At 36.2% G+C, this 27,438-nt stretch overlaps 2 protein-coding genes across 3 annotated transcripts; one reads left to right on the top strand and one right to left on the bottom strand.

Moving 5' to 3' along the window:
- Positions 1-317: 317 nt before the first annotated feature.
- Positions 318-7,641, bottom strand: LOC111789276 (uncharacterized). 2 transcript variants are annotated; one of them, XM_023669992.2, is made up of 10 exons: positions 7,281-7,641; positions 6,805-6,876; positions 6,612-6,701; positions 6,445-6,487; positions 4,723-4,829; positions 2,966-3,061; positions 2,521-2,711; positions 2,379-2,448; positions 997-1,116; positions 318-738 (listed from the first exon to the last, which is right to left on the bottom strand). In XM_023669992.2, the coding sequence occupies exons 1-9, from the start codon at positions 7,464-7,466 to the stop codon at positions 1,006-1,008; spliced, it is 966 nt and encodes a 321-aa protein (XP_023525760.2). In that variant the 5' UTR covers positions 7,467-7,641; the 3' UTR covers positions 318-738; positions 997-1,005. The 2 variants fall into 2 exon arrangements, with proteins under 2 accessions (XP_023525760.2, XP_086977800.1); XM_087121674.1 differs by lacking the exon at positions 6,805-6,876.
- Positions 7,642-8,978: 1,337 nt separating this feature from the next.
- LOC111788824 (uncharacterized) lies at positions 8,979-26,810 on the top strand. The gene is made up of 23 exons (XM_087121486.1): positions 8,979-9,265; positions 9,910-10,131; positions 10,385-10,415; positions 10,558-10,742; positions 12,293-12,452; positions 12,936-13,032; positions 15,876-16,045; positions 16,718-16,884; positions 17,478-17,654; positions 17,808-17,897; positions 18,459-18,539; positions 19,155-19,298; positions 19,477-19,559; positions 19,713-19,851; positions 19,943-20,026; positions 21,076-21,237; positions 21,375-21,462; positions 21,833-21,910; positions 24,537-24,603; positions 24,702-24,801; positions 25,009-25,125; positions 25,205-25,261; positions 26,401-26,810. The coding sequence occupies exons 1-23, from the start codon at positions 9,164-9,166 to the stop codon at positions 26,533-26,535; spliced, it is 2,736 nt and encodes a 911-aa protein (XP_086977612.1). The 5' UTR covers positions 8,979-9,163; the 3' UTR covers positions 26,536-26,810.
- Positions 26,811-27,438: the final 628 nt, after the last annotated feature.

The following is a 27,438-nucleotide window of genomic DNA, read 5'->3' as shown; positions in this document are numbered from 1 at the left end:
CATTTAACGTCATAGTACTAAGATTGTTTAAGAGACATAATACAAGTTCAATAAATAAATAACGAATATCCAAAAGAGTTCAAGACCTATCGGTGCCAGAAAGTACCCAACAGTAAGTAACTTAATACTCTCCCTTTGATCAGAGAACGAGTCAAAACCAAAAGAACCATGAAAAAAGATGTTCTATCTTTAATCAACAATCAAGATAACGAGTCAAAACCAAACGAACCATAAAAAATAAAAAAAAGCCAAATACTTGCCTAAGAAGGACAGGGCCAAGATTTACAATGATTTACGCCTTAAAATAGAGTGTATAATTAACTACAAATTGAGTCACTCTTTCCATTCTCAACGACTATCAAAAAATCCACAATACTCGACTTTCCAATCAAGTGCATGACAAATCATATAAAAATACAACACAATATTTTCTTTCCATACTGTGGTTTGGCTAAATTAAATATGAATCACAACACACCTATCTATGTTTACCTATTTTTACCATAGTAACAGTTGAGAGAATTGGAAGGGAAACTTTTTGTCTTACCTCCTCATCATTTCTCCCATTTCCTAGACAGGCATTGCAAGGAAAGACAGATCCCAATGTTAGGATTGACTTACAGATTTTAAGGATGAATTGTATGAGATTCATTTCAACAATGTGAAGTCCACTCGAGTCTGTTCTATTAGTCACGCCCTCTAGTCGAGAGTTTCGGAGAAAGGTTTCTCCGTTAGGACCTATCATAAAAGAAAATAACTAAAATATTCAAACACAAACAACAGTAGCAGCTAAAATGCAGCTAAAATGCAGCTAAATAGTAGCAGCTAAAGTGCATTTACTCGAAAAGGCATTGTTCAAGCTATAATACATTTTATATTTCAGATAGAACATCCCTGATTACAAAAATAATAAATTCTTACAGTTAAATAAATAAGTTTTCGCAATGCTGAAAACTGTGAAACTACATGACAATTCTGTAAAAATTAGAAACATACATTTGAGTTCTAGTTCACCATCATGTGGTCAAATCCAGCCCCTGCCTGAAGTGCTGGAACTCTACTCATTCCTACATTGTGTAGCAACTGTTGCAGCCACCTCCTAGTGGTTGCATCATCCTGTAAATATTAAAAGTTGGAAATGATTCAAACAGAACGCAAATTCATGGGGCCTATAAAGTGAAACACTTTTAGAATTGGAAGAAACATTGGTTTTGAGAATAGTTGATATGAACCAAAGCATCTCAAGAAGAATCAAGCTTTTGTTGCTTTATTTATGCAACAAAGGCTTCAAGATATTCAAGTGGGACTTCATTTATTTTTAGATGGTTACATGTGATGGATGATAATTTAGAGTTATGGTGTTTCTTTAATGTATTTTAAGGTTTATTTAAATAGCGGCTACTTATGATCATAAAGGATACATAGTGGCTAATTATAGTCATAAAGTATGAAAGCTACAACTCTTGGAATGCAGGTTTTCATTTTGAGGCTATATAATGTCATGTATGTTATCTTTGGAAAGATAGACTTGTAGTAAACAAAGCATTTGTGTTTTCCTTTAGCCAAGGACTAAGTTTTTTTTGCATTCTACGTAGTTTAGATTGCATATTTAGAATCATTCAAGTTTGACATGATCGATTTTGCTTGTGGAGTGATTCGAATCTCAATCAAGTGTTCTTTCCTTGAGATATTTGATCAACAAGATAATCTCAATTTTACTTTCCCTTGGAGTGATTCTTTATCATTAGGGCCAAGTGTTCTTACTTTTCCTTTGCAATTCTATGTAGTTTAGATTGCATGTTTAGAATCATTCAAGCTAGACATGATCGATCTTGCTTGTAAAGTAATTCGAATCTCAAACAAGTGTTCTTACTTTGAGATATTCGATCAACCAGGTAATCCAAATCCTACTTCCCTTGTTGTGATTTCTTATCATTTGGTATAAGCAGTATTTTTAACCGATTAAAAGCACCTTTTATTCCTCTACAAGTCATATTAAACCACATCCTAATTCAGTGCTTTCTCTAAATCACCGCAAAGTGCTTTTCAATACTCAAAAGAGTACATAAATAAATCATTATAACCATTTAACTAAACAAAAAAATTAATTTAATTAGTTAAACGCTTTTTCTTTTGTTCTTTTAGCCATTCTAAAAGTCATAACAAAAATCCCCACTTGGATAAATGGCATAATCATTCTACTCGAAATCTTAGCCTAACATTGAACATGAACTAAAAGAGTACATAACAAGGAAACTTCACTTGATTAAATGACATTTTTTTATATAACTATTATTCAGCATAGCTACTCGAAAATATTCTCTCTCATCAGAAGCCCTGGAAATGCAAATTGAAGTCCATGTAGAAAAGGCACTTACCCGGAGGCAGCCATTGAAAGTAGCATCTCTCAACATGTCTGGAAGACAGCTCCTTAAGGCATCGCAAGCTCTGAACAATGGCACAAGTTAAAGAAACAGGGAAGACGAATACCTCAAATGAAATGCGAATACTTTTACCCACTTTGGGTTATCGGACAACCGAAGATAACATCGGATTATGTGTTTCAACAAACGAGAGGAAGGCTGTTCAGAAAGAGCTGCTACCATATTCCCCAGAACTCGACCAACAGCAAAAAATCGCTCAGCTGTAGTACAAATATAATCCAACCCCACATCATCCAGCAAAATTTTCTGCACAATAAATGTTGCAACCTGCAGCTCAAAATCATTAGTCATTGTAGCTTTGGTGAAGTCAAATATTTAGCGTAATGAGCACATAGAATAATATTTCTAATACTTGGTTCAAAATATGGATTTCAACTCCCACAAAATGCCATTTACATTCTATAATAGATAATTTGCTAGTGATATAAGGTATAAAATGAGATAAAATTGCAGCCTGTTCACATTGGTAGAACATAGAAAGAAAGAAACAGAGAAATAGAAGTAGCATCAGGAAACTCAACTGTTTTTGACAACTCGCTTCCCATTTCCATGGTACGCAGGCATAGAGGAATTATTTCAGTTGACAGAAGAAAACTGATTACTTCAGTATCATCTACCTGGTAAGTCAAGGAGGAAAACAGAATTTATCACAATTTCAAAAGACCAACCCGATTTGACGAAACATGGCTTTCACCCCAAGTAAAACAAAATTAAAATGATATCACCTCTTAAAAGTGTGTGCATGTGCACCTTGAGATATTGTAGAGAAAGGTAAGAGGTATACCGTTATATTTCGGTATACAGGCTTTAACGAAACACTCTTATACATAGACTACAATATCGAATTCTCATTCAAATAATGAAACACTGACCAATATCATGTCTGCAGACCAAAAATGTAACGGCCCAGATCCATCGCTAGCAGATATTGTCCTCTTTGGGATTTCCCTTTCGGGCTTCCCCTCAAGGCTTTAAAACGCGTCTGCTAGGGGAAGGTTTCCACACCCTTATAAATAGTAGTTTGTTCTTCTCCCCAACCAATGTGGGACATCACAATCCACCCCCCTTCAGGGCCCAGCGTCCTCGCTGGCACTCTTTCTTTCTTCCAATCGATGTGGACCGCCCCCAAATCCACCCCCCTTTGGGGTCTAGCGTCCTTACTGGCACACCGCCTCGTGTCTACCCCCCTTCGGGGAAGAGCGAGAAGGTTGGTACATCGTCCGATAACCTGGCTCTAATACCATTTTTAATGGCCCAGATCCACCGCTAGCAGATATTGTCCTCTTTGGGCTTTCCCTTTCGAGCTTCCCCTCAAGGCTTTAAAACGCGTATGCTAGGGGAAGGTTTCGACACCCATATAAATGGTGGTTTGTTCTCCTCCCCAATCAATGTGGGACATCACAAAAAAAAGTTACCAGACATATCTTTTTCCCCCTGAATATACTGAAACAATTCTAACTTATCTAAGTTGATCACGCTAAAGCTTTATATGAATCATTTCTTAGATAGATTCTAAATGACAATATCTTTACCAATTTACCTTGGGGCACATATTAGGTTTTCTTTTTCTTTATTTTTTTCTTTCTATTTTTTCTGGCTAAGGAAGCCTAGAAAAAGGTCATGCAAAACATAGGCCATCACCACATACCAGAGCCCCCAAAAATAACTACAAGAAAGAGTTTCAGTCTTTAATGATCTAACCAAAGATCAATTATCACCCAAAAAGAGTTAGAAGCATAAGCCAATCAGAAAATACGTACAAGAAAGTACAAAAAGTGAACATATTAAAGCTAGTCACATAAACCAGCTTTTTCTAAAGTAAAGGATCAAGTAAGTTAAACAAATATTGTGGAAGTCCAGTGAAAATGATGTTAAAATCCCATCATTTTTTAACTTATTCTGATGGCTTCTTCAGTTATAAAGCAATGTTTAACTTGACATTAAAAGAAACAACAAAAACAAAAAGACACTGACCACACTTGATGTTTAGAAGAAAGATTTAGATCTTGTGACGTATTAAAAACAAAAGGTGCGGAAATTTATTATATACAAGAAAGATTTGGATCTTACGTGGTAATAAAGACAAAAGGTCCGGTAGTTATGCAATTAAAGTTTCATTTCATTCTCTCCACATCCTACTTGCATACTTTTGCATTTATATACAAGGTGAATCAAAACTTTGTAAGTGCCCATTAAAAAAAGAAAAAAAAAAAAAAAGAGAGTAAGCTCATGCTTTAAAGTGAGATAGAGAGAAAGCTCATGCATTGAAGTGAAATACCTTCACCAACGCACCGATGACACCCAAGCTAGTAAGGCGCAAGTACTCAAAAGGCCTTGACTTGCTTGTTGTGTTAAGGAAAGGATACAAATACAACGGTATGTGAGCTGCAGAGGATAAAATTCAGTATATTATTCAATTTTTGAAACAAGCAAGTTATAAGAATAGTGGGAAATATTATGAGAATTCAATCATCTTAAGTGAGTGAAATAAAATCCTAGGACTGCTAACTGCTCCGTGTCGCGATCGTATGTGGTGATTTTGACACACTCACAACAAGTCTTAAGGAGAACTCAAGCCCCATTCATATTTTTCGCCCAACTTAGGTGGACCTTAGGTGAGATTTGTCTTCGCTAACCTAACACAATATGCGCGGAGTCCAAGCTTGTTCGATCATACACGCCGCTCGTGCATGCATGTTCAATCGTCTGTGACTCTAGCTAACTTGCCTCCACACTAGGCCAAGGCTTGACCTCTCTACTCTAGGTCAAGGTCTCTCGTAAGCACATCATCATCTAGGTTCCCATCGAATGATCCATGCATCGTTATGTTGTCCCATGTCCCGGGATAGCTCGGCCATCGCGTTTTGCTTGGATATATCAATTGGAACTGACCCACACGTCGTTCATCTCATCGGGGCATCCCAAACATTCATCCATTTGAGTTCTATTGGGGCATTGGACCCTCCCGTGTCAATGTTGAATCGTTTACGGAATCCATTCCGGACAGCAAGTGCATAATCCAACCTTCAACACATGGGCTAGGGTGCAATATCGGCACACCCGTGCCGTCTGACACTGTCCTTGAGAGACCCTTCTCAAATGAAGAAATCTGAGACACTCGCCCCGCAACGCACGCCCATGTTGTGACACACGTATGTGCTGCAAGGTAGCTCGCTTAGGCCACAGGGCCTAGAGGTGGTGGAGAGCTAACACCATACCTCCCCCATAGTACATTTTGAGGCATTTCCAATCTTTCTCTAATAAACGTCATTTTGGCGAGCAGTCACACGACCTCATGCAACGCCCGTCGAGTTGACACCAAATTTGGTGAGCTTTCATCTTTCATATAGATGGACTTAACTCCATAGCCACATGCCGAAACTCATATCGAAACTCCGACTTCTAAGGTTATGGCCCGGCGCCCTACCCGACCCTTTTCGAGCTTGTCTTCAACACTCAAGCCGCCTCGTTCTCTCGAACCTTATGTATGTCTCAGCTTGGCTTGAATGCACACTCTTGGTGTGTTGGATGATGCACCATCCTCCTCCTCGCCCACATCATGGCACTTCTCAATCTTGGCCCTCACGTGGCCAGATAGGCACCATTTGAGGGTCGTCCCCTGTCTGTCTTGCATGTGGTGGTCACAACCTACTTCTCTCAATGAGGTTGTGACACTCAACACCCAAATCATATATGTATGCGGTTGTGACACTCAACACCCAAATCATATATGTATTCAAATACGTTTTGCCAGACATCCAATAGAGAAGTAAAATTGTGGCTTATGCAGAAGTCATATTTTTATGATGTCCCTTCTCCATTATGGTGCTGATCCTTTTAAAGTGTTTGGGAGCTATGCCCCCCCCCCCCCCCACCCCCCCCCCCCCCCCCCCCCCAAGAGTAACCAGTGTAAATTTTTTCAAGGACACGTTGACCGTGTGTTGATGAATGAATTAAAGAGCAAAAAGAGTTCGAACATTAACAAGACCAACAACATTACCATTGAGAAACAACATCCTTGTATCTGAGTGAGAGGCTACACACTGCAAAAGACGCGCAGAAAGAGATAAAGACAGCATAAGTTGTAGTTTTATATAACATGTGCATGTGTCCACAAAACCATATACAATTTCATTCCATGATGTAACAAGTTCACCAAGGAGTGACCTGAAGAAGAGCAAGAGCATTGCAAACTCTATTCGACTGCGCAGGTGTTAGATTTGGGGGTGAAAGAACAGGATATATTGATACAATCTCCTGTTAGAGCCCAAACAACAACAAAAGATTAACAAAATACACGGTGACATAAAGAACATAACATTTAATCACGGCAATACTTTGACAACTAAAGCAGACATACTTGCAATAAGGCAGCAATGGTTCCAAAAGAGTTCCATAACAATGGGGCCAAATCTTGAAACAGCTCCCTCTTCTAAAAAATAAAAACAGAAACAAATTATTAACTGCATGTATATACAAGAAAAGAGGAAGAAGACTGCTCTATTAGCTTGGAATCAAAAGGTCAAATTCTTCCTTTCTTTCTCTTAATCGGTTGGGTTAAGTTTCATTTGCTTTTGTCTCAGTCTATTCCATACAAAACAATTCACAGAGAAGCACTAACATGTCCAAGGATGAGAACTAGGTTCGACCTCGCATCAAGCCCCAAATTGGCTGTGATGAATCACGCAGCAACGATAACTTAATATCAAACAAACACTGCCGCTCACCCCAATTACTTTCAGCCACAGCAAGTTACGAGAAAGAAAGAACCAAATAAAGCACCAATACCACACCATACCCTCCTCCTCTAAGTCCTCAAAGATCAAGGAATTTTACCTTCGAAAGTTCAAGTAGAGCGTTCTCCCGGAGATCCGGATTGCTGAGGTCGAGCACCAACTGCTCCGAAGAAGCCATTTTACGCTCCTTGTTCGGTGGAGCTCCAGAGGCACTGGGGATGGACGGACCAGGACCAGGACCTCCAAACGCAACACTCATGGAGTGCGATTGAGGGAGATTCGACATTCTCGACGCTCAAGAACCTTCGAGCTTCTACGATGCTCTCCGATTTCACGCCGGCGAGGAGAAGTATGGAAGTTCGTTTTAGTTTATCAGAGACAACCTTGGTTTGGGTGCAGCCGCTAGATGTCCGCCTGGGGGCTGGGGCGTTCCTGGTCCCTGTCTGCCCTCCCACGTACTCCATCCGGCCTTATATTTGGTCTCGGGTCGGTTCAAAATTATATTAATAACTTTAATTTTTTTTTACGATAATCAAAATCATTAATCATTAACGATTAAGTAATTACGAGACTTTATCACATGAATTTCTTATGTTATGGTTTTTTAGATTCACCCGAAAAATACGTCTGATACTACTCGTTTCTCACCACGACAATGTATTACACCTTCACAGTGCACGTTTGGTGAATTTGAGATTGCCACACGTAAAATATCTTTTTATTTCCTTTTAAGTCCTTTTGTCGTTCTTATAACATCTGGAATAATAATTAATGTTTTCGTCGTCTAATATATAATGTTCGTATATCAAAGAGATAAACGACCAAACTCCTTGTAATATACAAACATTATACATTAAACGTAAACGAGCGGCAAACTCCTCCATGTCCAGTTGTGAAATTACAAAACGCAGTCATATGTTTAAAAAACCATTACGAAACAGACAGGCTACCTCGAGTCATTTCAACAAATTCGTTACACTAACGTTGCACTGCAACATTTTGAGCGGGTCTTGTGTTTGTTTTTTATGACGTTGCATCACGAGTGTGCTCTTTATACTCGTTGTCAATACAAGTTCATAAAAGTAAATTATACGTTCGTACACTCGACCTTTCACCTTTTTTGTGCCTCGAAAGTTGATAGAGTATCTTCTAGAATTACAATACCGTGATCTCACAAACCTCGTCCTTGTAGAAAAGCTTCTATACACGACTTACAATAACTCTAATCATCATCGTTTAGTTTGTCTATGTAACGACCCAGATCCACCGCTAGCAGATATTGTCCTATTTGGGCTTTCCCTTTCGGGCTCTCCCTCAATACTTAAAACGCGTCTGCTAGGGGAAGGTTCCACACCCTACCCTTATAAAGGGTGATTTGTTCTCCTCCCCAACCAATGTGGGACATCACAATCCAGCCCCCTTCGGGCCCAGCGTTTTCGCGGACACTCTTTCCTTCCTCCAATCAATGTGGGACCGCCCCTAAATCCACCCCCTTTGGGCCCAGCGTCCTTACTGGCACACCGCCTCGTGTCTGGCTCTGATACCATTTGTAACGCCTCAGATCCACCGCTAGCAGAGAGTCCTCTTTGGGCTTTCTCTTTTAGGCTTCCCCTCAAGGCTTTAAAACACAGTAGGAGAAGGTTTCCACACCCTTATAAATGATGATTTATTCTCCTCCAACCAACGTGGGACATCACTGATAGATTGTTTTCGCGGTTGACCCTAATATGAATGATCTTAATCAAACACAACCGAGGGACCTTAATTACAAGCCACTAACGCATCATAACACCTAGATGAACGATACAACGTCAATTTCTAGAGTAGAAAGAAGTAAAAGAAATGTCAATTTAATTGGCGAATAGGTTTTCACAAATTTTTTGAACGAACACAGAGCAACAATTTCAATATTTTGAAGTGTCTGCTTTGGATCGAATGCACAATTTCTATCGTGTGTGGAAAAATTGGAATCTCAAGTCTTGAATGGAGTTCAGACCTCGGGATTACAGTGCTGAAGCAAAGCTGTTTTTGCTGCATCGTGATCGCGCAGAAACGGATCCTCTTTCTGTTCCATCGTCCCAGCAGGTACAGATTTTGTTTTGTTTTGTTTTGTTTTTTTTTGGTTCGGTTCTCCGTCATTGAATCATACTCAACTCGCTGATACGGAAGTCAGTTTTACACTATCTTCGATTCATGCATGTGGAAATTTTGTGTGCACTGACATTAGAAGCCAAGTAACATGCTAATTGGTGCGTGAGCGTTGTGGGGAGGGAGATTTGGAGATGAAATTCCGTAGGATTTGGACAGAGAAACAGGCATAACTCAGAAGTCGGGGAAATTGATTACACTGAACAATAACAGAGCTCGGTGAGAAAACTCAAGTAGTGATGCGTGGGTTTGGTGAGAATGTCAGCCAGCTCGTTTTCAGAATGGAGGAAACTGAATATTAGGAGGTTTGTTAATAGCCTGTTCTTGGACGAAGTGATTATCTATCTATACATGTTTCACTGTGTGCACCACTGGGTTTGCAACTAAGCAAATTACATTTACAGAGTAGGTTCCTCGAGAATAGTCTTCACGCAAGAAATTTCAGTAACACTTACAAAACCATGGTGTTCAACGAAACAAAATATGTTTCCTTGGTGCAATGACAGTTATTTCTTTAAATTTTAACATTTCAATTAACCCTTTAAAGTGCTGAAACAAATTCGGTTAATATCTTACTCTAGGCCAACATTGCTGATGATCAAATTGTCAAATATGATGATCCACTTAGAGCGTCAGATGACGATGCAACTGTTTCAGGCGTCTATTTGGAAGATAAAGAAAATTCTTCTGCCACAGGAGTGCCTTCTGAATCTGTCTTTCCACCTGCAGAAAGGGATTGGTCCTCGTTCACGAGATTCATGATGCAGAGATTTTCTGTCTCTAAATTGGTCTCAGTTACTTCAGTAAGAACCTTTCACGTCTTCTTTTACTTATTTTAAACATTTCAATATTCGTGCTATATGAACTTCGATTTGTTCTTAAATTTAGGGGAAATTATGCTCTTTACGTGTAAGAATGGATGTTTCTACATAGCTTATTCAAATTCGTGAGCCATTAAATGTTCAGATTTTGGCATGACGTGAATATAGATTTTCAATTTTAGTTTCAATCCATCTTATTGTTGGTAATAATTGATTTTTTCCCCCTTGATTATAGGTGTCCAATGCAATATTAAAAGTTGGGAAAAGTATGGCACCTACTTTTGTTATTTTACTTTTAGCACCTTTCACTTCATTGGTCAGTACGATACTATATCAGTGGCATAAAGTTGCTAGAGCAGGTCATGTTTTTTAAGGTTACACTTACACATTGATGGCTTGGGGTAGCAGCATATGAGAGATCTTCAACTGACAAGCATTTGGAGGAACTTGAAGATCCTCAGAACATTACAGAAAATGAAGTCAAGGTTGTTACACGCCAAGATTATATTAACCGCTTGCGTGAATTCAAGGATGACTTGGTTCGTGCTTGGAATGCAAGTGATCGCGTGACATCTTTGAAGATATCTGTGAAGGTTAGTATTACTTAAAGACATACTACTTTTGTGTTCATTTCATAATTTGTTGTGTGCATGACCGTGCATCTTTGAGTTCTTATGTTATTCTACTTTTCTGTTGCAAATTAAAAAATCCTCCTAAAACTTATGTTAGTTACAATACATTTCTTGTATTTTAATTTGGTCAACCATATCCTTAAACTTTTTTTTTTTTTTTTTTTTTTTTTTTTTTTTTTTTTTTACTGCAATGTCACTCTTCATGTTAAATTTGTTAATTTTTCCAACAAATGTAATTATATAGCTCATTCCTAAGATAATAAGGTTGTTATCCTTAAATTTTAACTTTTTGGACTAAATAGTAGAGACTCAGAGAGATTGGCATAATAAGCATTACTTAATTGTGAATGAAAAATATAACAGATATAAGGATGTGGTTGAAAGAGTAGACGATTTTGGGAGTTAAACTTTGGCTCTTAAACACTAAAGAAGTGGATGAAAGGGGGAACTTCTTCAATTGGCTATTGCCACCACACGCTAACTGAGGAAGTTACAATTTACATCCTTAAATTTCAACCTTTTTGGGCTAAATAGTAGAGACTGTGAAAGATTGGCATTATAAGCATTACTTAATTGAGAATGAAAAATATAACAGATATAAGGATGTGGTTGAAAGAGCAGACGATTTTGGGAGTTATCTTTTTTGAAAAAAAAAAAACTCAAAGTTTGGCTCTTAAACACTAAGCTACTAAGGTTAGTGTTTAAGCTACTAAGTTTTTGGAGTTAAAGTTCATTTCTAAGCTACTAAGGTTGTTACAATTTACATCCTTAAATTTCAACCTTTTTAGGCTAAATAGTAGAGACTGAGAGAGATGGCATTATAAGCATTTCTTAATTGAGAATGAAAAATATAACAGATATAAGGACGTGGTTGAAAGAGCAGACGATTTTGGGAGTTAAAGTTTGGCTCTTAAACACTAACAAGTGGATGAAAGGGGGAACTTCTCCAATTGGCTATTGCCACCACATGCTAACTGAGGAAGTCACATGATTCACATCCATCTTGTTGCTAACACCTACAATGTCATGATTATATTGGTTTACCCTTGTTCTTTGGCAGCTTAATAGGTTGTTGTCCTTTCAGAGGTATAAATATGGAAATTTATTTGGCAGCTGGATGGGAAAATTCATGAAGGAAACTAGATATCAGATAAAAAGAAATAAAAGAAATGTTATCCCGCGCATGTATAAGGAAGAAAAATTGGGGAGTGTAACTTACAAGAGAAAGAAAGAGGGTATTCTATTAGATTGTTGGTATGATAAGTAAGAAAATAAAATAAATTAAAGGAGAGCCACCCGCTCCCTCCCAAAGTTTACCATTTTGAAACATCAAAGCTGAAAACTTGTGGATTTAATTTGGAATTTATCGGATTCAAAGCTTCACAATGTTGCTCTGTCTCTCTCTCATTTGTTTGTCATTATTCTCCTAGAAATATATGTATGACATGGGATGCTTTTTTATCTCTTCCTTAACGTTTTGTTCTTTTTTCTTTTTCTTGTTGATTTCTTAGGTTGCCAAGCTTCTGAAGGATACGTCTGTTTTGCAATTTTATCCCACACTTTTTGTTCTAGTCACGGATATTTTGGATATGCTTGGAAATTTTGTGTGGGATCGCATCAGGAGTAAAGCTGAGTTCACTGAAGATGGGGCCAGATTTTGCTCCTTGCCAGGTTCTTTCTTGACAAATATGTATTGTTTAAAGATCTTTACTTTCAAGCATAATTTTGAGTTTGACTATTGCCATAAATTCTAATAGTATTTATGGGGTAGGATTTACATAAGTTGCCACCTTCCTATTGTTGGGAGGAGTGGGGAATAACCTCTACATTGGATAAAAAAAGTTTGTCTTGAGAAAGGCATAGGGACAGCCATGGGTATTTTTTATTTAAATTTTAAATTAATTAATTAATTAATTAGTTTTTATGAATAACCAAACTTTCATTGAGAAGAAAATAATACTTGAGTTTTCTTTTTGTATGTCCTTGTATTCTTTCATTTTTCTCAATGAAAGCATGCCTTCTTACCAAAAAAAAAAAAAAAAAAAAAAGTAAGTATGGTTTTAGTAAGAGACACCAGGAAAAATGTTTGTTATTTATTTTTTAAAATTTCTATATAATCAGCTTGATTTTCTTTTTATTGTAATTTTGATGCAGAGCACTTCAAAATAAAGGACATTTGCCAAAACGCAAAGGAAACATGTTATAACTGGTTTTGCAAAGTTGGTGCCATTCAAGAACTTCTTCCGCGCATGTAATGTCATTTCTTTTTGTTGGTTCATTTTTAACTTATCAAAGTTTCCCGTTTCTTTTATTTTTGGGTAGATATATAATTATGTCATTTTGCTTTTATGAAAAGTGGAAATTGAAGATGGGATATATTCAATTTGATGGGTAAATGATCCATAGAATGTGGGCTCTGTCAGATCAGAATTTTTTTAGAAGGCAGAGTTGGTGGGTTGGTTGGCCATGGCAAATGGACTTGTACTTGGTCAGTTTTTGCATTTTTTTGTTCTGGTTTTCTGTTACTATTTCACTTGTAAATTAACGTTTTAAGAGAAAAAGATGAAAAAGAAATAGAAGTGAATGATTAGACGATGCATTTTACTTGCCCAGGTCCACACCCCACCCATTAAACTCTCACACATTAATATTAAGGTGAAGTAATGGATACTTACTAGTTGGTCCTTCACATCTTTGAAGATATGTTATTGAAATAGATAAGTAGAGTTGGCCTTTTTTTTTTCTTGGTGCTTCACACATTGGATGAATTAATTATTTTATCTCATATTGGATGATGTTCATCTCTGATTTTTATTTATTTATTTGGGTTGAGAATAGTTTGAATTTAGACCATTCTTTTGTGTACACATTTATTGCATGATTTATGCAATGCCACAAGCGCACAAGTTAAGTTTTAATATAGTGAATTGAGTATTAGAGTGTCGTTCATATGATTGGTTTTTCTAGTTCAATTAAGCACTTTGAATATGAACACCCAATTTTATTTTAGAGAACAAAATCGAATGATGAGTTCAAAACTTCAATAAAACAATAACAAGAAAATATAGGTTGGGAGAGGAGAAAGATATCTTAGGGAATAGACTTCAAGTATTAGCCCCACAATTTAACTAAAAAAATAACTAAGACTTATCATGCAATCATTCCATCAGTCAAGAAGTAATATGCATTACTGATTCTAACAAGAACAGTTAACTCTCATGCAGTGTTATAAAATCAACATCACCGTTTAGTTTTTACTAACATGTAAGGAATTTAGAACTCTTATTCTAACCACCTCTAAAGGAGCCGTAATTTTTCACTAGTCAAAAATGCCTTTAGTCATGTAATTAAGGTCTATTCTAGACTATCCCATTTTCAAGTGTAAATTTTGATACAAAAGACAAACAATTTGTGATCAAGAGATCATAGACATTAAGTACATAAAAGCATGAAGAGAATGAAAGATAATAAATCAAAGCATTCAATTAATTAAATTGCAAAGTCTAGCTGCATCTATTCCTGTTCACTATTACAACTGCTAAACTCAAATACAAAACCATAATGAAATCACATAGTAAAGGGAAAAAGAATGAAACTATGTTTATGTATTAATCTCCGTTGTTGTTGCAATCTCCATGATCACAAGCTTTGAAATATCTTCCTCTTGCTCCCAAAAGTCTCTTCTCACTTCCTACACAATGCACTTTTCGAATTAGGGTTTGTTCTCCCAAAGTTGGCTCCTCCAAAACAAGTCTAAAAAAGATGAATTTTTAGAAAATATTGCCACAACGTCGAGACGCTAGGGACAATGTCTTGATGTGCCCTATAAAAATTAAAAACCACGATCTTCAAATTTGGAAGTTGAGCGTTGAGACAATCCCAAGTAGTGTCCCAATGCTCCGGACAGAGGCACTCTCACACGCATTTTGACAGAGGGGACATGTGAATGGTTTTTCAAAGCGTCTTGATGCTACGACTTGCATTGCTAGACTTTTGGCTTGAATGACTACTTGTGAGCATGTCAACGCTTTGGTACACGTCTTTTGGCTTGTTTGGTGCATTTAGGAGCGTCTCAATATTGTCCCCTTGGACTTTTGGCTCGATTACTTCTTCTCTTGACTTGATTACTTCAAATGATGTTTAATTAGCAAATGATGTCTAATTAGCTCTGTTTTCACCACAGTATCTCCAGAAGCTCCGATTTTGCTCCAAATGCTCGAATATTGCAAATAACACAAATAAATGCGTGGAAGTAACCAATAAAGCCACAAAACTAGTAAAAACTAAAGTCTAAGGATAATACATTTTTTTGTGCTATCAGGCTTTGTAGTGATGCTCAAATCACAAGAATTTCTTTTGTAATTATAGCCAGTTCATGGTTACTAGCAACTGTGAGGCTCTTTTGTATTAGTTCCTCTTTGGGAGGGGTTCTCTCGCCCCACCCTTAGGGTGCCCTCTTTTGTGGCTTTTATATGTTCCATATCAGTTTCTCCCCCCCCCCCCCCCCCCCCCCCCCCAAAAAAAAAAAGCTGAAATATTAAATATAAATGAAAAATCATCAAATATTTTAGTTAGATTTAACTTTTAAACTTGTCTATTTAAGTTACTGACTACTGAGGCCTACAAGTAAAAATGAATTAGAGGTGTGTGTTCTTGTAGTCACTTTTGTGGTATCAAAGTTTATCCGTTAACCTTACATTAACCCCAGTTACTTGAACGCCAAAAGGAGGAGGAAAGTGTAGATGTTAATAACTATTTGATGCCTAGGAATTTGTGAGTCTCCTTTTATGAATTAGAGATTACTTTTTTGCGTATCTTAGTGTAGTTGGAACTATTAAATTCTGTATTTGGATCATTCTAGTGGCTTGAATTAAAGTAGGGTGAGAAGTTTTTTACCAAACTTTTTGTCATTGAGTTTTGTCTTGATCAGAGGACCTGATTATGTTAAAACTTCTTAGCATACATTGGGTGTTTTGTTGAACAAGGTCTTTTGGTGAGCTAACTGCCAGTTTATCATCAGTAGAATTGCAATAACCGTTTGTTTTATGGAATATTTAGCTAGCACTAACAGTAAGTTGTTTCTACGTATTTCAGTTATTTGGAGTTGGCTTTATTGCCTTGTTGGCAATTCTTGGATGATCAACCTGTTGTCGTCATACAGCGCTTGGTGATGATGGCTAGAGGAATAGCTGATCCTTTGGCATCTGCTTATTGTCGTTTGTACTTGACTCATTGTGCACAGAAGTTGCCCTCGTGTGATATAGGTACGTCAAATTGGCATACAATTGGTTTTCACATATTTGTTGCTTGCGTGGCCAGGAGGGGGTGACTATTACTTATTCCTGCGGGGTTATTTTTCCTGTTCCTAGTGTCTGGATTTATTGAGTTCAACCCTATAACATTATTTGTAGGGTTTTATATATTTTCCTATTGCCTCTTCTATATAAGTAGAGATATTTCTTGTAATTTCTTTGGTTTATACTTCTTTACATTTTTTATAGCTTCCCTGTACTAAAAAGACATGTATACATGAACTCTCTTGTGGCCAGTTGATGGACGTTTTTAACCTCCCTTGGCTTGGGGTTTTGTTTCTTATCAAAGAAAAGGAAGAGTTGATATTATGGTTGCTTCATTTGAAAATGTTTATACGTGAGTTTGGAAAGCAGATGCTTAATATTTTTCAGTGTAATTGCTGTTAGATGTATTATATTCTTGCTATATGATGCTAGTTTCATATTTAACTTCACATGAATTGGAAAGAACATGTTTATAGGCCAAGGAAAAGTTTTTAAGCCTGGGCATAAGATTTCCTCAAATTTCTTGGTCGAGTTTCTGGTTGATGCATAAAGAATATTGAATTGGCCAATTTTTGTTCGAGATGTGCTACTAAAATGATGATTTCATTCTTATCGTGAGAATCATGCACTTGTTACCAGGATTGCTAGTGTCATGTGTCAATGACACGAATGCTCAATTGAAACATTTCATACCAGCAAAAGAAACCAAAACTGGCAGTTCTACGGATAGCAAAGTCTTGCTTGTTGGTGTGATAGAGCCTACAATCGAATATATTGTAAAATGCATATTTAAGAATGTCTCTCAGGTATGCTGTCTTTGAGTATGAAATGAGGTGTTTGCAGTTTTTACACGGGGTTACATTCTGTCCTGAAATTGTCCTAAAATAGACACGAAACCAGTTTGATTATTTACTGTATACACACTCGATATTAAAATATCGACCACAGCTCTTTTATTCCGATTCAGTGATTTTGGGGGAGGACACAAATTTGAAGAAGACAGGAGAAATTAAAATGAAAATGTTAAGAAGTGCAGATGGGGATGTTTTGAGATTATCAATTAAGTTGATTAACAATGTCGGAAGAAAGAAGAGAAGTAATTTGAAAACAGAATTAAATTATATATGAGATTTAAAAGAAAGAAGCGAGAAAGGATGAGAGGAAAAATGTGGAAGAGATTCTCTAGAACAAGGGCATTTTTCAAAAGTGGAAAGAAGAAATCAAAACCACTATCATTTCTAACGAGCAACTTATGAAAAGTATCATCCAAAACATGGAATTCGAGAAATCAGTGAGCCCTTTGAAACCTTTTCAAAAACCAAAATACATATTACGTAATGTTCAAGCAACAAAAATTTAATTGACTGATATTCATCGTCTTGCCAATTTCTTCTTAAAGAGACAATTAGAGGGAACACTTATAGCGCTTGGACTGGGAAGAAATATGGAGAATTCACAGTGTGTCTCAATCGTTCTTCATTACATACTAAAGGAACTTCCTGTTGAAGTATTAAGCTCGAAGGCTATGGAATTTCTCCACCTTATTGATCGCAGCAACGATTCATCCTTCCGTCAGGTATTTTTTATCTGGAGATATGCAAATTAGTTCCTCTGCATTTGAAACCATCAAAACCAGTGCTGCAATATTTATGAGATTTTCATAATGGTCATTTATGTTATTGTAGTGACTTTTGGATCTTTCAGTTTTCTCATCTTTCTTTTGGTTCAGTTCTTGAATTACAGGTTACATGGGATCAGGCTTTGTGAAAGGAGACCTCCTGTGGATATTGTGGATGCCGTAATGCATAATGTACTTGAGGTAAGAAATTATATTTAGTTTCATTTTATGTTTCTTCAGGAGAAGTTTTGGAGAATTATTTTTTTTATTATTTTTAAACCAAAAAAGCTTGAGCTAATAGATTGGAGTAAATCAAACTTTTTCAGTATATCATTAGTACTCCACTTGTAGGCATGAATATTAGCATAAGGTCTAACAAGAAAATAATATTGTGAGGCTTGAACCCCATACCCATGGGATACATGTAAACTAGCAAAATATATTATTAGATAATGCTGTATATCATTTCATTCGCTAGCCATCTATATAATTCTACCTCAGAGTATAAGAAGTTGGCCTAGGTGCCTAAACTAGTAGCTTCGCTTTAGTTACAGTATGAAATATTCACTCTACCATTAAAAGTAAAACAATTTCTTTGATCCAATGTTGCGGCTTAGGGAAGGAGATGGGTTATTCTTTCTTTCTTATCCTTTTTGCATATCTAGCCAACAATAACTAGTTGCTTGAAGTAGTTTTTTCTTTTCGGTTTTGCAGCATGATGTTTTTGCTCCTCTTACCACATGAATGTATTTACTATACCAGGTTATTGCGCAAAATGAGAGCCTCGACGAGTATCTGACAGTCATTGATGCCTATTTGGATATTGTACTTCAAAATCATTTGGTAAACTTGAGCCAACACATGACCTTGATTAGGATCATTTATTACTTCATTATCTTTTTGCTTACATTATATTACCTCTAGCCTTTTGCATGAACTGTGTCTTCAATCCTTTTCTATGAAAGAGAAAAGAGAGAAAAAAGAACTGTGACAAATCTTGGTCATGTAACTTCCTGGCATATCCCCTTTTTCTTGCGAGGGTTGATCTTTTTCAGGCTGAGATCCTGGCCATTCAGTTTGTTCATTCTTCTTCTTAGAGAGAGGAAAAGAAAAAAGAAAAAAAAAAAAATTGAGACCACAAGGCCATAGTGGTGGCAGTCCCTAGAAATGCCTTTTATTTTCACTGTACCACATTTCAAGTTATGAATTTTAAATTGATGTAACTGTTCAACTAACAAACTAAATGCTTTCATCAGTTTTTGAAAATTAGTCGACTTCATATTTTTCTTCAGCTACTTTGACTTGTCATTTTGTTCATTTTTATGAGTTTATCATGATGACATCGGATATTGAAGTTTTCACTCGACATCTTCCAAAAGATTCTCCTCCCCTGATATCACTTTTTGTTCAATATTGTGTTTCAACGCATCTGAATTTGAATTATCATGAACTTTCCAGGATAGCCGTGTAAAAACGATTTTAGATGCGATTTCACAGCGAACATGCAATAGAGGGATAGATGAGAATGGACTCCTCAGTTTGCAGTCAATTATGGGGAAGCTTCTTTCTCATTACCAGCATTTGGAAGATGTATTTGCACTAGTATGGATCCTCGGTTCTTATCAAACTTCTTCTCCATGTTTCTGTTCTTTGTATTGTTTGTATTCGAGCTACTATAAGTAAATTTATAATAATCTAATTACTTTTAGATTCATATATGCAAATCGAGAGTTTGACGTCCTTATTAATTGCCAAGTCTCTTGGATTTCTTTCTTCCTAGAGCCATTTTCTGGAGATTTTGGATTTGCTTGTCGGGAGACCAAAAGGCATTATCATTATTAATATTCTTAAGATGGCTACAAGGTAACTCTTCAGTTGTTTTTGGTCATTCATTTATTCATTTTCTATATATATGTGCGAATGTCATGTATCCTACTTCCTGAACCATAGCTTTTTGCATTGGCCTTTGAATTCTATTTCTGGTGGTACCTGTAAAATTATTATTTCATTGGACAGGAGCTCCTATATACGTGATCCAGCAACCGTAGAATTGCTTTTTGAAATTTCCCAGGCTCTTAATGATAGCTTTGATTTTGCCAACATGAAAGATGATGAAAATCAACCAGCACATTTGCTTTCTCGTTTTGTCCAACTGGTAACTGAGTTAGTTGATATCTTCGGTTCTGAGATTTCATTTTCTATAGTCTAAGGGTTTTTGGTGGCTTTGTATGAATTTCGTCGTACAGGTGGACTTTGGGAAAGAGAGGGAGCGCCATCTAGCATTCCTTGTTGAGTGTCGTGGAGCATTTGGTACCATAGATGAGGTTAAGGTGGGGCATATTTCCTTATTGTAAAGTGATTGACAAATTGACCTTTTTCTATCCTGATAGCTTCTTGCAGTTTACTGTATAATTGATGTAAATCAGTAAAAGAATTTCTTGAAGAAATTTTATTGATGAAAGTCCATCTTAAATAAAAGGCAACAAAGACCTTAAGTAGGCTAATCTCACAATCAAACCGTAACTTAATAAATCAGTATATAACTAACTAAAAATGGTAACTTAGAAACCCGGTTACACATAAAATATCCCAGCCTGTACAAAATACAGAAAACTTAATAATGTGTTCTACTTATTACACCAATTACTGTATGAAAACGAGATTCAGGTCTTTTGGAAGGGAAGGTTCTTGGTAGTTCTTGATGAGGGAATCATTTTTCTTGTCGAACCGTTGATCTCCCTTCATTTTTCTTTTCTTCTTGTACTATATTTGTTGGATATGAAGATTTGTTTTCTTCAGAAGTTTTGCTATCGAACCCATGAACTGCTGCTTCTCACGCATATTTGTCTTTATTTCTTCAATAGAGCTTTTAACTGCCAACATACGTTGTGTCAAAGCTTGAGGGGATAATGGGTTTCAGAAGTTGAAGCATTTAGACTGGTTAGAACTGTGTCATCTGCAGTCGAGTCTGGGGGTTTTTCCAGCCATCAAGTCCCCTTCCCCGAGGGTGCTTTGATACCAAACACTGATGAAAATCGGTAAAAGAATTTATGGAAGGAATTTTTTTGGATGAAAGTCCATCTCACATAGGAGGCATCAATGGCTTTAAATAATCTAATCTACTATAAAACCGGTAACTTAATATACCAGTTATAATGAACTAAAACAGGTAACTGACTAATCCGGCTACACAAAATATCCTAGCCTATACAAAATACGAAAAACTTAATAATATTTTTTACTTATCTAATGATTATTAAAGGCAAAAGTTAACAAATACACCGAAGGTCACTGTGATGTCGAAATATCCCATAAGATGGATTCTTCTTTCCATACCAGTCTCAAGTCTCTTGATGTTGTTGCTTTGACTTACTTTCAGGACACTCTCGTGCATTGTAGCAATGGTTTAGCAGTAAAGGCTTTAAAAGATGCGAAGAAGCATGGCAATTTTGTCAAATCCTGCATAGCGTTTTCTGAAGTCACATTACCGTCAATATCAACTCATATTAAGCAGTTCAATCTTTACCTTGAGAGTGCGGAGGTAATTTTATCTTTCCTCTGTGTTGATGTTATTATTTGAAAATTGTAAACACTTGCTAATCTCTCATATAACTTCGTGGCCACTGAATTAGAGAGTTGCATAAATAATCAGATCCGTTATTCATTTTCTTATGTCAGGTTGCTTTGTTAGGTGGTTTAATTTCTCATTCGGGTGATTTAATAGATTCAGCAATCAGCTGTTTGCACAATGTGGACATTAAGGAAGGTCAGTTCATCACTTCATTTTTGGAAGCTACTGCAGTTTTTATTTCTAACATCACAGTCAAAACTTCAATTGGTTGAATAATCAAACTTAAATTCTGCCAAAGAGAATTATTTGAGAAACATGCACATTACGGCTAAAATGATTTGAGTCTTTTTTTTCTTTTAATTTAAATGGACATATTTAGCAACTCTATATTTATGCTTCATCAGTTTGCTCTGCATAAATGTTTGGATTTATTTCTAATTGAGCGATATGTTTCTGATTCTCTATTATTGGCATCCAATTATTTTCCCTATTGTTTAGAGTGGTTTGCATTCTTCAAATAAATATCATGTATCAAAGTAATAGAAGCATTAACTTCCTTGTATAGGCTCCCGCGCAGCAGCCGACGCTGATCTTTTACTCTCCTCAATTCAAAAGTTATGCAGCCTCTTGGTTATGCTTCCTGGTAGTAAAATTCTTTCAATTTTTCTTATTTTGATAAAAGAACTTGTTATTATATCTTAGTGCAATTTTTATTTTTCATCGTGCTAAAAAACCGTATTTATGAGCTTTAGTAGACTGCCAAGTATCTTCCCCTCTATCCATTTTCAAAGCAATATCTTAGGTTGAAAACTTCAACAATAAGACTTCAAAGAAATTCATTACAACCCAACTATGATATAACTTTTCAAATGATGAAGATTGAGGCTTGCATATGTTCACTTAGTTCTCTTTTTAACTTTTAATGGAATAAAATTATATTTATTCCAACAATGAAACAGTAAGATACATGATGACGTTTTGCACAGGAGAAAAGCTCAATGCAAGGAAGGAAAGAATAATAAGAAATAAGAATAAAAATTCATTAATAATTATACCAAATTAAGATATTTACAGCTAATATAAACTAACACTCCCCTCAAGCAATTTTAAATATATTTTCCACTGCAAGCTTGTAAATCATTCTATCAAATTGTGCTTTTGGAAGATAAGGAGTACATATCACACCCATATCAAATTTCTCCTTTTTGAAGTGTTTGTCAACTTTGATATGCTTTGTCCTGTCATGTTGAACTGGATTATAGAATATAGAGATGACATGCGTGTTGTCGTCGTAAACTTGCATAGGTGTTCTTATACAACTTTCACTTCTAAGCTGCATGTGTATCCATATTCCTTCATAGATACTGTGAGCTAATGCTCTAAATTCTGCTTTAGCACTATTTCTAGCTACAACAGTTTATCTTTTTGCTTCTCCAAGTGACTAAGTTTCCTCAAACAAAGGAACAATAGCCAAGGGTTGACTTTCTATCCATTCTACTTCCTGTCCAATCTGCATTAGTATAAACTTCAACCTGTAGATGGCTATACTTTTTCTTGTAGTTCCCTTTTTAAGCAACATACCTTTTCCTGGAGTTCCCTTTATAATTTTTGGATATGTGTGAGACAAATAAATGAGTTTTTCCACAAGTATTTGGTATGGTTCTTTATCCTTTACTTATTCATCTTTTGCAGCTTCCGATTTCAAATTTGGTTCAATAGGAATCTTAGCTACCTTGCACACAAGCAAACATGTTTCTCCAAGTAACTCAATGATATATTTTCTTTGATTCAGAAAGATACATTTTCTAGTTATTCCAAATTCCATTCCTAGGAAGCACCTTAGCACTCCCAAGTCCTTGATTTTAAAGGCCCTGGCAACTTTTTCTTTAAAATGGTAAGTTCTAGTTCATCAACACCTATAAGAATGATGATCCTCATAAACAACATTTCAACCTAAAAGCTTAAGTTGATAAGTTATGGTGAATTTAATTATATCAAATACTTAACAAATCAAAATCGCAAATAGTGTATAAATGATCACCTTGACTTTGAAGAAATTCGAAGTTCGCAACTACTTTCCCAAGAGTAGCAATAACACTTCCACATGCAACTAATAGCAAGAGATATAGACTGGCCTACTTGCTTAATACTTTTTTTTCAAAAAGAAAAAGAAACATAAAACTTTCATTCAAGAAATAGAACTGAAAGACACAAAAGAGTAGCAATAACAAAGAACGACAAAAGCTGAAAGACAATACTCTGAACCCACAGACACTTGAAAAATTAGAAAATTGACTAAAATGTTTATTGATAGTTAATTGGGTTTACAGTTTTTCTCTCTTTTTAGAGAGGTACATGTGCCTTTTATAGTAAAAGCTAGCTAAATCCCGGGATACTAGATAACAATACTAAAAAAATAAATCTAACTAAATTCTTAGATATTAGGTAACAATATAGATATAATTAAAGTTAGGGTTTACGCGGATATAATTAAGGTCATTCCTTCAACACTCCTTCTCAAGCTGTGGAATAGATATCATTCATTCTCAGCTTGGATACTAACCATGAAACATTGAGCTATGAAGTTCTTTTGTTAGTATATCTGTCAGTTGAACTATGAGGGCACATAACTAATGCAAACTATCCCTTTCTCCAATTTCTTCTTGATAAATTATCGACCAATTTCAATATGCTGTGTCATATCATAGTGAATAAGATTATGATTGATGTGTAATATTGATCGCACGACTTCGATGACACAACTTCAACGGTAGCTATAAAGATTCTGAATAAATTTGGTCAAGGTGGAGGATTGGTAGCTATGAAAACTCCAAATAAATTTGGTTAAAGTGGAAGATTGGTAACTATGGAGGCTGCGAATAAATTTGGTCCAAGATGGAAGATCGGTAACTATGAAGGCTGCAAATAAATTTGATCTAAGGTGGAAGATAGCTATATAGGCTACACCGATTAATGAGACCTCCCAGAATAGAATGACTTTGATATCATGTTGCAAGTGTAAATTATATTGCTCATATTCTTTCTTCATTTTAAGAGAGGTAAGCATTCCTTCGACATTAATTAATATTTATTGAGCTTTGCACCATGACACCAACCTGCCTGATTTATTGCCCAACTGTTTGGGAGTAAACCAATAGAAAATTCCACACGATCGTTTTCTTTGATTATGTTAATTTAGACTCTTGCACACACATGCACGTATGCTCGCACAGTTTCTCAATTCCCATCCCTTTGCCTCTCTTTTGAAGGTAATCCTGATCATGGAAGTGCATACTTCCCGAAGATTTTGGTATCATTTGTAAATGATATACCATGGTGAGCATTTACTGCATCATAATTGTTGCAAATCTTATTTCATTTTTTTTCTACTTCACCACTATCATTTGTACATGGGTTCTTGAACATCAATGCAGGATGACACCTAAAATGAGGACAAGGATTTTATGTGCTATACTTTCATTGTTGGCTACATGTTCCCAAAATAGACTCCCATATCATGCAGATAATGGACTGGTATGTTGTCTCCTTTAGTTGATATCTCGAAAAATATTGTTCTCCGTTCTAAGATCTTCTTACATGATACGACGACGTAATATATTTAGCAACTTTCCAGAGATGTGAAATTGATTGATGAGCAACATATGAACCTCCTAATTTTTAGAACCAACAAAATATCTTTGCTTGTTATGAAATGAGTCTGAAGTTCTATCTCTGTTGCAGTTCTGGGGTTCGAACAATGTCTTCTTCGGCGACTCGGCCTACTTGCATGAACTTGTCTCTTTGTCTGAGCTTATTGTACAGAATTTAGTTAATGCTATTCAGCAAGAGTCTTCTGGGGTAACTATGATTTCCACTTAATTGAAGTGCTGTAAAGGAAATCATTGGATCATTGTTACTAACCCTCTGTTCTGATTAGGCCGCACGTGGAATACTGGCGCTTGAAGTTTGTGATTCCATCTTATCGTCTTTCACTGTAAGTTCCCATCAAATTTTTAGACTTGAAAAATATCTTCCACCTAATATTTCCAATCCTTTGATATAAAGATAATCATTGGCGAGACATTTCTGGAATTAATGCAGAAAGATCCCACGTCGAGAGGGGAACTAAACATTCCTTATAAGGGTGTGGAAACCTCTCCTTAACGGACGCGTTTTAAAACCGTGAGGCTGATAGTGATACGTAACGGGCCTAAGCGGACAATATCTGTTAGTAGTGGGTTTAAGCTGCTAGAAATGGTATTAGAGCCGGACACCGAGCGGTGTGCCAGCAAGGACACTGGCCCCCCAAGATGGGTGGATTGTGAGATCCCACATCAGTTGGAGAGGGGGAACGAAACATTACTTATAAGGGTGTGGAAACCTCTCCCTATCAGACGTGTTTTAAAATTGTGAGGCTGACATCGATACGTAATGGGCTAAAGCGGACAATATTTGTTAGTAGTTGGTTTGGACTTGGGCTTGGGCTGTTACATAGGTAATCAAGCATTTTAATTGCATCATTTTGGTCACATTCATTGAGGAAAAATAGAAGGGAAGTACGAAGTTTATATCGTTTATAAACGCAATCACAAACTTTTTGAACTTATATTTTGTATCAATATCTGGTTCATTCTTTTCTCTTAAATTGGTGGGTGGTCGATTAGGAGCAAATTATACTTTCCCTTCCAATTGTCGTAACAACCATGGTTGGTGTAACAACTCAAGTTCACTACTAGCAGATATTGTCTTCAATGGACTTTCCCTTTCGGGCTTCCCCTCAAGGTTTTTAAAACGCATCTGCTAGGGAGAGGTTTCTACACCCTTATAAAAAAACGCTTCGTTCCCCTCTCCAACTAATGTAGGATCTCAAGCAAGAACTTGCAAGTTTCTATCGTAGATATTGTCCTCTTGGGGCTTTTCCTTTCGAGCTTCCCCTCAAGGTTTTAAAAACGCATCTGCTAGGGAGAGGTAACGCTTCGTTCCCCTCTCCAACCAACGTGGGATCTCACACAAGGACTAGCACGTTTCTTGTAGAAACTCCGTGAAATTACTAAATAATCATTTTTTCCTCTCAGTGCAGAAGAAATAGTCTAGCATATTTTCTTCTCATACTTTCATCTTATTGTATGACAGTTAAAAGACGAAACATATGCAATTTGCTCCAAGCTGATGGAGACTGCTAAACTGTGTATGAGTGACCGCAACAAATATTTGCAGTCAACCTTCCAACGCCTAGAGGAGAAGTCACAATCGTCAGTGAAATGCTGATGGGAATGTGTAGTGAATATTACGTGAATCAATTGGGCAAGTGGCCTGGAAATGGCCCCATAGGTTGAGATTGATTTACTCATTTTCTAAAAGTTGTGTGATTTTAGTGGTAGAAACTGAAAGTTGATGGGTGAGAATGAAAAAATGTAATAGTTGAAGCACTTCAGTTGAAAATGGGATAAAAAATGAGGGACCAAATTTCAATTAAGCCAAAGTTGGTCCCCCAAAAAATGAATAAAAATACTTAGTGTCCCTGCATGTTGCAGAGTTGTTAAGGGGTAGCTTTTTACTGCAATATTTTGCCCTTTTCATTTGCATCTTTATCAAGAAATCATGACGACAGCCTTATGCGTCAGTGCTTCCAAAAGCCAATATGCAAAATGGAGCCGAGTTTCTTTCACAACTTGAAGGTCCAATTTAATGCAATCTTTTTAACGTGTAACGTTCAAGTCTATCACTAATAGATATTATTTGCTTTGGTTTGTTATTCATTGCTAATAGATATTATTTGCTTTGGTTTGTTATTCATTGCTAATAGATATTATTTGCTTTTGTTTGTTATTCATTACTGTTAGTCTCTCGATTTTTTAAACATATTTAATTTTTAACAAAAGAAAAGGTTTTAAAAAGAGAAACGGTCCTCAATTTTATAAACTAAATGTTTAAGAGCATTAGTACTAATAAATTATTATTCATAGTTTAAGAGTATTATTGAAATTTTTAAAAATTCAAAGATATTTTTTAAACATTTTTATAAGTTTTAAGGGTATTGGTGAGACAAACCATAAATTTTAGCGAGATTAAAGAAAAGATGGACGTCTTTTCATAGCTATCCTAGAAAAAATATTCTTGTGATAGGGCTCGTTCGTGGTAAAAAAATATAGTGAAATCACACTTCTTATT

The sequence above is a fragment of the Cucurbita pepo genome, chromosome 2 (genome assembly GCF_057944985.1).
Source record: "Cucurbita pepo subsp. pepo isolate OVF chromosome 2, ASM5794498v1, whole genome shotgun sequence".
Taxonomy (NCBI): Eukaryota; Viridiplantae; Streptophyta; class Magnoliopsida; order Cucurbitales; family Cucurbitaceae; genus Cucurbita; species Cucurbita pepo.
This window is presented reverse-complemented; position numbering and strand designations above follow the sequence as displayed.

What these genes read in the sequence shown, in the direction of transcription:
- LOC111789276 (XM_023669992.2), bottom strand. Translation starts at nt 7,466, where the DNA reads ATGTCGAATCTCCCTCAATCGCACTCCATGAGTGTTGCGTTTGGAGGT. An exon ending in CTCTACTTGAACTTTCGAAG is followed by an intron (nt 6,877 to 7,280) that starts GTAAAATTCCTT and finishes TTTATTTTTTAG; the next exon opens with AAGAGGGAGCTGTTTCAAGA. An exon ending in ATGCTCTTGCTCTTCTTCAG is followed by an intron (nt 6,488 to 6,611) that starts GTCACTCCTTGG and finishes CGTCTTTTGCAG; the next exon opens with TGTGTAGCCTCTCACTCAGA.
- LOC111788824 (XM_087121486.1), top strand. Translation starts at nt 9,164, where the DNA reads ATGGAGTTCAGACCTCGGGATTACAGTGCTGAAGCAAAGCTGTTTTTG. An exon ending in ACGATTCATCCTTCCGTCAG is followed by an intron (nt 17,655 to 17,807) that starts GTATTTTTTATC and finishes CTTTTGGTTCAG; the next exon opens with TTCTTGAATTACAGGTTACA. An exon ending in TAATGCATAATGTACTTGAG is followed by an intron (nt 17,898 to 18,458) that starts GTAAGAAATTAT and finishes TTACTATACCAG; the next exon opens with GTTATTGCGCAAAATGAGAG.